Source organism: Ammodytes marinus, assembly GCF_949987685.1.
Source record: "Ammodytes marinus genome assembly, chromosome: 21".
In the NCBI taxonomy this organism is placed as follows: domain Eukaryota; kingdom Metazoa; phylum Chordata; class Actinopteri; order Uranoscopiformes; family Ammodytidae; genus Ammodytes; species Ammodytes marinus.
In genome coordinates this window covers 18,422,211-18,433,966 of record NC_137225.1, presented here as the reverse complement: position 1 = coordinate 18,433,966, position 11,756 = coordinate 18,422,211, and the positions used below count along the sequence as shown (strand labels likewise).

At 39.9% G+C, this 11,756-nt stretch overlaps 1 protein-coding gene across 1 annotated transcript; it reads right to left on the bottom strand.

Annotated features, from left to right (window-relative positions):
• Nucleotides 1–367: 367 nt before the first annotated feature.
• Nucleotides 368–11,161, bottom strand: LOC307267691 (uncharacterized protein; the record flags this gene model as incomplete). Its single annotated transcript, XM_080050073.1, has 6 exons — nucleotides 368–1,890; nucleotides 4,630–5,299; nucleotides 6,029–6,275; nucleotides 7,584–8,643; nucleotides 9,694–9,841; nucleotides 10,529–11,161. The coding sequence occupies 6 exons, from the start codon at nucleotides 11,159–11,161 to the stop codon at nucleotides 368–370; spliced, it is 4,281 nt and encodes a 1,426-aa protein (XP_079906199.1).
• Between the last annotated feature and the right edge of the window lie 595 nt (nucleotides 11,162–11,756).

Sequence of the window (11,756 nt, the reverse complement as noted above, 5' to 3'; positions counted from 1 at the left end):
TAAGAAGAAAATAGCTGCTCTGGATTGTGCACGGCAAATACACAATTCCTAAAAAAAAAACATCTACTGAATTTACATTAAACTAGAGCATAACTGGACAAATCAATCACATGGTCAAAGATGATGGTTGAAAAAAGGTGAATCCATTGGTTCTTGCATCTGTGACACATTGTTAAACATTTGGAAGTTAGCTCAAATGAGTTCACAAAATAATGCCACGGATATGGCAACATCAAAATGTAGGCACAAAAGACATTAAAGATACAAACTAAATTAAACTGTACCCCAGAATACATACTTCTTTAGACAAGTTCCTTAAAAAAGTCCTTGTTTTGTTATTGTCTGTTAAGAGGCTTAAAGACAGTCCTTACAGGAAGGGACAATTCTGACCACAGAAATTGTACAGTATGTCCAACATATCAGGCTCCCCGAGCCTTCTGTTCAAAGCACCCTGACCTTTCCCAGGTTGTACATCTACCACTTCACGATCAGATGGAATCTTTACCAGCGGGTGCACTTTGTTATCCATCATCTTAAAGCCAGTAATGGCACCACTGGGCAGCATGCTGTTCCTCTCTTCACACATTTTGGTATCTTCTGAATTCACCTTTGTGTCTGTGAAACTGTCACCATCCACAATGCTCTTGCTAACTGTGCTCAGCTCATCCTGACATGGTTCTGAGTCACTAGCATGGGGCAAAGAAAAGTAGGTGCACTTTCTTGAAAAGGACTTCTTCTTGTCTTCCAATTGAGACTTTGTGTCGAAATGAGAATATGGGGAGCACTCCTCTGTATCCTCACACATGACTTTGTCCTGAGGAGAGTTTGTGAAGGGTTTGTTTATTCCAACTGGGTCTGACACAGACTTTCTAATCACTGTGTTTTCTTTAAGGAGCCATCCGCCATTATCAATAAGGGCACTGTTTATGGGCCCGACTTGGGAATTAAAAACAAGACATCGTGCTGATTCACTTAATGTGTCCAGAGCAAGAGCTGAATTGAAGTAAGATAACTCAGAAACTGCCTTGGACCGGGCTGTGTGGAAGGGAGAAAAAATGCTTGAATATTCTTTCTTTTCTGGTTCCATCACAGATGGGGGCCTTTCACTTGCCTCCTCATCAGGATTAGCGTCTTTCTTGCCATAAAGCCTTTCTATTGTTCTTCTCACAAAACCTTTAGTGATGGTTTTCCGTGGTGAGTCATCTTCACCGCTAGACAGCTCACTTGATGTCTGAGATTGATACCCAGCACTAACTGAGGTCTGTGCTCTCAACTCGGGCAGCTGTGATGCGTTTGGGCTTGGGAAACATCTATGTTCGTGCTGGATGTCAGTAGGACACTTTGCCAGGAACATTTCCCTGATGGATCTGACCCTGTTGCCTTCAGGCTCTGTTGTTATAACATTACTAGAATCGTAGCTAAAAGATAATGAGGACTGAGGAGCTGATCGGTTGCCAAGAGCTGACTGAGACTCAGAGTGTGTATCCTCAACATCCGACTCAAGAGGGACATTTATTTGTGAGAAGCGTCTCATGGTAAACTTTTCTGTTGAAACGTTTATCTTCTGGGCATCAGCAACTTGCTTTTCCAGAAGAATTATTCTCTTTGCGACAGATGGGGATATAATGTTTTCAGGTTGTTGCTTGAGGTTTTCTTCAGCCTTATCATATTGTGTAACTTCACAGTCTGTTGTCAATGCCTCCTGATATTCTGTGCAGTCCTCTTCAATGTATCTGTCCATTTTGGCATGTTCTTCGTCTGAGCTGTACTCTTTTTCATCGTAATTTAATTCCTCTTCAATTGAGTGGCTGATTTGTTTATCTTCAACCTTTATTTGCTCTATCTCAAAGTGTTCTTCACAGCTGCTGTGGTCATTTCCACTGTCCTCATCTGCATTAAATTCATAATGCGTTGATAAACTATTAGACTGTATCAAATGGCTACTGTCTTTTTTGGTATATGAATTCTGATTTTCTATAAAATTGCCAAGATCCCCTTCTACTCTATTCTGACTTTTTATCTCATCGCAAATGTGAGTTTTATAAGCAAGATGGTCCTCGTCGTCTGTGCTGACCTTGTCCTCCTCTGTCTCTTCTATCGAAGCCTTTAACACTTTGTGTATTTTTGTTCGTTCCTCATGAATTACCTGTGGTTGCTTACATTCAATAGTATGAACTTCTTCATCTGAGTTACATGTACTATCATTAACACTGACATTCAGTACCATACACCCGGCGGGACTCTGCTCTTGTTCTTGTTCTAAATGAGTTAGTCTGGCATGGTTGGGCAAATACTCTTTTCTGTTCAGCTCCTTAAATTCAACCTCTAGTTCTTCTTCTTCTGAAGACTTCATTAGACTATCTGGGCTGGATATTATTTCCGCAAAGTAAGTAGAGCTTTGTTGCTTTTCCTCTTGTTCCTCAATTTGACTTTCAGGGTTGGACAAATATTCACTTTCCCTTCTTTCCTGAAATATCTTCTCACATTCAACTTTCAAGATCGTACATACTGCTTGATTCTGCTGTTCTCGGTCTAGATAAGATGGACTAGCATTTTCAGACAAAGTGTCTTTGTTGCTCAGCTCCTGAAATGGAACTTCTGACAAAGACTTGTTTTCACTGGATATTCCTTCCATCTCCCTTGAATTAAATTCTACAAAGTAATTTGAAGTTGTTTTTTTGTCCTCTTCCTCCTCAACTTGACTTTCCGAAATGGATGATTTGTCACTTTCCTGACATATCTCCTCACATTCACCTTCTGGTTTCAAGATTTTACATAATGCTTGACTCTGCTGTTCTTGTTCTAAATGAGATAGTCTGGCAAGGCTAGACAGATACTCTTTACTGTTCAGCTCCTTAATTTCAACCTCTAGTTCTTCTTCTGAAGAAGACTTGCTTAGACTATCTGTGCTGGATATTCTTTCCGTCTCATTTACATTACGCTCCTCAAAGTAAGTAGAGCTTTGTTGCTTTTCCTCTTTTTCCTCAATTTGACTTTCAGGGTTAGACAAATAGTCACTTTCCCTGCTTTCCTGAAATATCTCCTCACAATCAACTTCTGGTTTCAAGATTGTACATGATGCTTGACCCTGCTGTTCTCGGTCTAAATCAGATGGACTTGCAGTTTTAGACAAAGTGTATTTGTTGCTCAGCTCCTGAAATTGAACTTCTAGTTGCTCTTCTTCTGACAAAGACTTGTTTCCACTTTCTGGGCTGGATATGCTTTCTGTCTCCCTTAAATTCAATTTGACAAAGTAATTGGAACTTGTTTTTTTGTCCTCTTCCTCCTCAACTTGACTTTCCGAAATGGATGATTTGTCACTTTCCTCACGTATCTCTTCACATTCACCTTCTGGTTTCAAGATTTTACATACTGCTTGACTCTGCTGTTCTTGTTCTAAATGAGATAGTCTGGCAAGGATAGACGAATATTCTTTACTGCTCAGCTCCTTAAATTCAACCTCTAGTTCTTCTTCTGAAGAAGACTTGCTTAGACTATCTGTGCTGGATATTCTTTCCGTCTCATTTACAGTACGCTTCTCAAAGTAAGTAGAGCTTTGTTGCTTTTCCTCTTGTTCCTCAATTTGACTTTCAAGGTGGCACATATAGTCACTTTCCCTGCTTTCCTGAAATATCTCCTCACAATCAACTTCTGGTTTCAAGATTGTACATACTGCTTGACTCTGCTGTTCTCGGTCTAAATCAGATGGACTTGCAGTTTTAGACAAAGTGTCTTTGTTGCTCAGCTCCTGAAATTGAACTTCTAGTTGCTCTTCTTCTGACAAAGACTTGTTTTCACTATATGGGCTGGATATGCTTTCTGTCTCCCTTGAATTCAATTCTACAAAGTAATTGGAACTTTGCTGCTTGTCGTCTTTCTCCTCAATTTGACTTTCTGAAATGGGTAATTCCTCACTTTCCCTGATTTCCTGATGTATCTCCTCACATTCAACTTCTGAATCCTCTTCTGTACTATTTGCCAGTTGCTCACCTGCTTGTGAGCTAGATAAACTTAACTCACAGTTCACTTTCTGCTCTAAATCCTTAAATGCACTTGACATGTTCTTCCCCTCCTGTACTGACCTTGACTCGTTAAGCTCATTCTCAGGGATACTCATACTTTCCTCACTGTTCATCAACAGCTGATCCTCCATGTCTCGCTTGTCTACCTCAGAAGTTAAACTATCTTGAGTTTCTATTCTGCTGACTGCAATCATGTTTGCCTTTTCTTGGTTTGATTGATCTTCACTGTCGCTTTGCTGTTTTTCCTTCCTCAGGTTTTCTTTATTTACTGTATCGCTACATGACTGCATACCCTCCTCAGTCTCTTTTACTAACAATACTGTACTGTTTAGCTGCCTTTCTTCAGATTCAGCTAATGTACATTTGGTCAATTTCTGCACATACTGGCTGTCCTGGTCTTTATCTGCCCGATCAGTTGTTTTGTGCTTCACAGTCTCTGTTATACTACCCCGGCTAGATTGTTTAGGCTGGTCAATGTCAGTGAATTTTTTAATGATGGAGCTCACATCAATATATGCTTTCTCATCTTGAGTAATATCATTGTTACTATTTTCACTTATTTTAACTATAGTCCCGCCAGACATATTTTCTTTATCGTCACTGTCACTTTTGACACCCAGTGAAAAAGAGGACAATTCTTCCTTGAGCTTCCTAGGTATGCCAAGATTATCCATGATCTCATCAATAACATTTTCATCGATGCCACAGTCTTTTTCAGCCTTGTTTACGAGTTCTTGCTCTGGGGCATTTGGTGTTGAGCTGCGGCTCTTGCATGTGTCGCTGAGTTCCTGAAAGCCCCTCCAACTTTGCAGGAGATGTGTTGAAGCTGACTGTTGTAACTTTGACAAACTATCTTTTAGCTCGTGTGAATCTTCAATTCTTGCAATTTCCTTAAGAGTATCAATCATTTTTAAAGCCTCGGCACAGCTGACATTGTTTGCATTCAGCTGATCCATATTTGGGTTAGTTAGGCTTGCTTTAAGGGTCATGACGGACAAGAAAGCAAGGAGAGTCTTTGTGGAAGAGCCAAACGTAGAGGCCACATGAGAGGAGAAGTCAGGCATGCTATTGGACTTTTCCAGACATGATGGACGTTTGTTCTGTGAGATATGTCTAATTGACTTAATTGAGTAGCAAATCTCCTCAAGCACAGGTGTCATGTTTGGCTGGTTTGCCATGTTTAATGGCTGTGGCATTTGTGTTTCTCTCATGGATTCCTCTTGATCTGTTATTAGTTTGTCCGTCTTGTTCACCTCAATGTCATCACTCTGATCAGCCTTCAAGGACATGAGAGTGATAGAAGTAAGTGTTTTGTCTAGCTCGGCTGTTGATTTTGTAGACTGTGGTGTTTGCTGACGCTTTCTTTCGGACAATGTTTTCCTTGGTGACCCATTTGTCGACTCAGTTGCATTGTCTGAGGATAGATCTCTGGAGAGCAACTTTCTACTTGACTTATGTTTGACAGATGGTGACACTATGTCCAAAGACTGAGAGTATGGAGACCGTCTCTCTTGCAATTTAGGTTCATAAAGTGTCTGCTTTGTCTCTGTGGAGGGACTAGCGTTTGGGGTTTCATCTCTTCTCATCGCAATATTAGGTGACATAGTTTCATCAGGAATATGGTTTTGTGATGAGGACAACTTTGGAGAGTTATGATGAAGTTCAGAAGAGAATTTCTTGGTTTGGGATTTTCTTTCAGGAGATTGACTGCTCATAAGTTTAACTTTTTTGACCAAGGGTTTAGGTGATGATGCCCCTTTTTCAATTACAACAGGTGATTCATTACTTTTTGGCTCCGTAAGTGCAAGATCACTTAGTGTTGAAGCTTTACTTGATAAAATACTATCTGATAACGTTCTCTCTTCAGATGTTGGAATAGTAGGAGATGCAGAGGTACAATATGCCAAACTATTCAAATCTAAGATGCTGTTTGCTTGCTGTATTTCGTCTGGTGGAATTTCACTAGGTTGTTGTATCCCTGTTGAACAGATGCCATTTTGCAGCACATTATCACCCCCTTTGTTGATATGAGTTGATAATGTGGTTGTCTCTGAAGTGGCATCACTACATAAAGTATATTTATCCAGACAAGCCTTTCTAAGAGACATTTTCCTGTCAAAAGAAATTTTACTGACCAAAGGGGCCCTTTTAATAGATGCAGCTCTTGGTAATGGTGCTTTCCCCAGCACAGAAGGAATGTCAGTCTGAATTGATGTTGTCATTTCCATTGTGTGGTCGGTAGTTGATATGGCCCTGTCAGACGTAGGACTAAGGGATAATGGATGATTATCTGACATTTGACTGCTCTCTGATGAGAGCCTGTATAATGGGCTGCTTGCCACTGAAGAAACATCCATCATGCAATATTCAGTGTTTTCTAGCTCTGTATATTCTACAGGTGGTGGTGGTGGTGGTAGTGGTAGCTCCATTAAAAGCGTATCGGAAGGTGTTGCTTCATGAAGTGAGATGTTGATAGGTCTTGATTCATTTTCCACGTCACTGCCTGATGGCATTTCTGTTGAGGGATTATTAGCTGATGGATATATTCCAGAACAGATGTGATTTGTGAAAGACTTTGTTTTTTCTATATTATTCTGAGCTAAACTATTATTGTTTTCTTTGATTGTAGTGGTTGTATGGACATTTTGCTGATCGACTGGTGCTTTGTCTATTGATGGACTTGAGGGTTGAATTTCAAAGGACTTGATTCTTTGTTTGACAGAAGCTCCTAGCACATTCTCAGGAGGTTGTGGGTCAGTTTTGAGAGATCGACATGTTTGTATTTCTGATGTCTCCTTCGAATAGTTAACCTCCTCTGCCACATTCTTATTTTCAGACTCCCAACACCTTCCATTTTCTGTTTGTACAAGAGTATCTGATACTAGTTCTTTACTTTCCACGACTGGTTGGTCTGTGGGGCTAGGATTGGATTTCTCCAGCCAGTTTTCCACATATTCATTAGTGACAGAGATGGGGGTGTTAAATGCAAGCAGTGGCATGCTTTTGCTAACATAATTTCCATTATTTTTCTCCTGATACATTGATGTCTGCCGTGTCAGTATTCCCCGTTGTTGACTTACTTCATTGAGACCAACATTCAACCTGCTTTTCTCTATCTCATTTGCATCTTCTATCACTGCTGATGGTGTTTCTGTGTCTTTGGTAATACATTCATCATCCGACTGTTGCGAGCTCTTTGATATATGACCCCTCTCTCCATTTTGTGTTGGTCCCTTTTTACGCTTTATTGTAGTTTTTGTTGAATTCAATTTAGACCCATAAATCTTCCTAATGAACCCAGCACTGGAGAACGTTTTTACTTTCCTGCGTTTCCCGCCTGTTTCTGCAGATTTTTCTTTTGGTCTTTTCCCAGGTGTCTTAAGCCAACGAACGCGTTTTGTGATCACTTTGGGTTTATAGGGGATCCTCTTATCATTATTGACCTCTCTTTTTAGGGGTTTGTCTTTGCCTTTAGCATGCTTTGGAATGTGCTGCGGAGCATTTGTTGCTTGAACTGTAACAGTCTTCAGTGAGGGCAAGGTTATATCAGATGTAAATGACCTGCTCTCAGCTTTCCAGATGCTTATTGACTCAGAAGCTGTTGATGGTCGGCAGTGATCGAGTTCAAACTCATTACAGGAGGAGAGCTGTCCACTTCCTGAGGTAGCAGGCCTGCAGGTCTGCTGTTCGTATAAATGTAAGAACGTTTCAGTGACCTCCTCTCCGCCAGATTCAGTATGTACGATTTCAGTCATCCCTGCTGATTTGAATGTAGATACATTCCTGCTGTTAATGTTGTTGGCGTCCAAAGAGCCAAGTGTTCTAGGTTTGGGCACTGGTCTGATGCTACTCTGCTTGACCATGCAGTATTGCTCCGTCATGGCTCCATAATCTGTCTGCTCTCTATAGCAGTAAGAACCAACCATACCTTCCTGTATCCCATCTGCGGACAATGATTGTATACTCTCCACAGAGGTTTGCTTTTTTGTTATTTGCTTTTGTCCCGGAGAAGAAGCTCTCCAAGGGGAAACCGCACCCGTCTGTTTGTTGAAATCATCTTCTTCGTTACTACTCTCATTGAAAGCTCCATTGCACGAGGATGGTGGATCTTGATCATTGTCGTCCCAAGTTTTGTCCTTGTTGATGGTGTCATTGGAGGCAGCAGGACTTTGTATTTTCACTGAGTTTGATTCTTGTGAGCTAATCTCCTGCTCTGCCTCAGGCTCAGTTAAACAGGTCTGATTAAGCTGATTGGCTACACTCGACCGTGTCAGAGTGGTCGTCCAATGGACGGTTTCCTCTTCCTTAATTGTCAGGCGCACCTTCATCTCCACTGTCATGCTACCATCTTGGTTCACCCGAAAGGACTTTTCAATGTCGTCGTCCGTGGGTAGCGAACAGTCCTGCCCTCCAGCTCCATTATCAAGGCAGTTATTACCCTCAGTTTCTGCTAACGACTCCAGTACACAACCCCCATCCAAATCGACAGAGTTTGTGGGGTTACTGGGTAGGTCACATGAACTTTCTGTTATGGAGTTATGGATCTGATTCACAATGTACATCTCAGATGAGGGGGAAAATTGCCTTGACTTTGAAGAGTATGACAGAGTTTTCTTTTTACCTTTTCGGTCAGTCAAACGAGCCATTCAGGTACAAGAAAAAAAATTCAAGTTGGCAATGAAGTAGGAATGTCCAAAGATTTCCGGGCAAAGATTGAAAAGGATAGGCAGAAAAAGAAAACCCAAGAAGCATGAAAGGAGAAAAAAGAAAAAAAGTTAGAAAGATAAATCTATTAAACTATTAATTGCTCATGAAGAACAGTAGCAGACATTCACATAAACGGTGTATGTAGGTCATCTATGGTATTATGTGTAATATCATTGCCTCAGCACGTTCCCAATCTCCATCCCATGCAAGCAGTAGATTACTGCAGTCACAACATATGTGTCATATGAATACAGTTCCATTAATGAGACAGAGCAAGTATGAACTATAGGGGGAAGTATGAACTAAGGGGAATGTGCATGTTTATAAAGATAAATATAAGAACAAATGTAAAACAAAGATGTATATCGGTAAAAGGAGTAAACATGTGGAATGTCTTGGATGAAGAAATTAAAACGTGTAACACGGTACAAAGATTTGAAAAAATACTGAAAAAGAAGATGCTTAACAAATATAAAAGTGAGGCATGAATGGCACTGTGAATATGTATTGTGGATTTATTTCGTCTTGTGTCATAACTTTACATGTAATATGTTTAACATATACAGGAATTAATCATAGCAATAATATTTACAATAACTATCAAACAAATTATTAAAACAAATATATATATATAATAATTAAAAAAGATCCTGAGGGACCAACGAAAAATGAATAAATAAACATAACGTAAAAAGGGTAGGTGCAATAAGCTAAGGCTTCAGCCTACACCTTTTCGATCAATACTATTTATAAGAAATCAATGTATAAATTAAGATGACAACTTTGTGTATTTTTGTGTTTTTATTTTTTTTACTTATGTATATAATGTTGTGAATCTGTGTGATCGAAATAAACTGAACTGAAACTGAATGAGAATAAACTTCACCTCATCAACTCATGGAACAAAATGACTGCATAGATTCAATATATATATATTTAAGAAAAAAAACTTATGTAAACTTACGTTTTAGTCTTCTGACACTCATTCGTTTGGTAGTTGGCATAGTTGGAGGTGGTGCTTTCTGTGCATTGTAGTTTGCAGGCTTGAATGGCTCCCTGCCTGTAGCCACTATAGTACCAGAGCACAATATCAATCCTGGAAGACCATCCACCTGCAATAGACAGAAATGATTTGACTATGAGGCTGCTAGATAGAATAGGTAGAAAACTTAGAAAATATATACGTATATACGGTATGTACAAGGATGGTAGGGAGTGGTATAATTTCAAATGTGCCTTTTTATGTACAGTATGTCCATTCTGAATTTAATGTGTTATTTGTTAAACTTGTACATGACATTATCACCAGGCTCTGAATATGCGTGAGCTATATTGACCTGAAGCCTTACAGTGCAATATCCCAGAATGCCTTTCTGCGTATTACGGTGAGGTGCTAAAGGAGCTTAGCACTTTCTCTCTTCATGTGACGGTCATCTACAGGCCAGATTTAAACCAGTCCTTCATGGGTCGATAAGGTTGCTACTTAAACCTGAAGCTTGTATATTAGCAGAGTATTTGAAGATACTATGCTAAGAGAGAGCGAGAGTATCAACATACTTTTTGGAAAGGCTTTAAAACAATTAATTTCACTCTTCATATCAGTTTGAAAGTATAGTCGTCTAAAACTTTATGGAAATAGTTCTGATAGATGAGGTTATATTTTATATTGATACTGATAAAAAAAAATAAAAAAGTTTGATTATCTGAGTACTATTGTTGGAATGGAAGGTGAAATTAATACATTATACATACAGTATATATTTAAATGGTCTTGTATGTGCTTTGAGTAGAACACTCACACGTCTGCCATCAAGTGTGTGTAGTTTCACCACATGGAATTGTATCAGGTCCGAAATGTATTCCAGGATGGACTCAAAAGTGGGAGTTATCCTTTTTTGAAGCACCACAGTGTATTTTACAGTTGTGTCCCCATTGCGAAAAACCTGTAGCCTCTTTGGTGTGCGCCCAACCACCGGCTCCTGCTTGTGGATGCTCCAACCAGGGAAGAACCTTGCCTGCTGCACGGTCCGACGGCGGGAACTAACAGGCCTTGCTTGATACCATGGCGGCAGCTTCTTCCTGGCCAGTGCCAGATTGATAGGTTTTACCTTACGTCTGTCAGAGCAGATGTAAGATTTCCCATCCTCCAGTTCATCCAGAGTACAGACTGCATGAATCCCCCGAGGAGTGCTGATGTTCCTCACCCCAAATGGCAGAGGAACCTTTTTAGAGAGACTGTCCAAGAGCCCATCAAATGTTTTAAAGGTGCGGTTGTTGATGACCATGCGCAGACCATTGAACTGAGGATCCCCACTTTTGTAGAAGCAGACCCGCTTTGATAGGATAGGGTCGATGACACTTGGGTGGCGTGGGGTGCCATAGGTGTGCCCAGTCCCTGATGACTGGTCTGGGATGACTCTTTGAAGCCCCATTTCGTTCATCATCTTTGGTTAGCTGAGGGCGCAAACAAGACATTAGGAATTATATATTTAGTAGAAACCTTTAAGGTTATCTGAAGACCCACATTTTTCCACTTTATGCTTCTCAGTGGATATTCTGTCTGATAAATGGTACAAAAACGGGTCAATTTGATATACAGTATGTAGCCTATATATTAAGGAAAGTGGTATTAAATACCCCAATTGCTGTCATTGCTGCAGAAACAAATAATCAGAAGAAGAATAGAAGGGGAAATACACAAACAAAACACCTTATGTAAGACAACTTCTATAATTAAAGACGTCTTGCACACATACAGTATGTTGTTTACTTCTTAGGTCTGTGGCCATCAGGTGACATGACCTCACTCCTGGGAAACTTGCCACGTGAATCTTTAGTTATTTGAATACCTGGGGTTTTAACACCACAGTTGAGAGCATCACAAGTTATAGGGAAATATTAAGCAGCCTATTCTTTCTTCTTTTCTTTGTTTTACCAGTATTGCCCTTGTTGTTTCTTTGAGCATTATTATAAGGGTATGATAATAGTTTTATTCCACATTTCAGGATTATTTAGTTTTGAAAAATA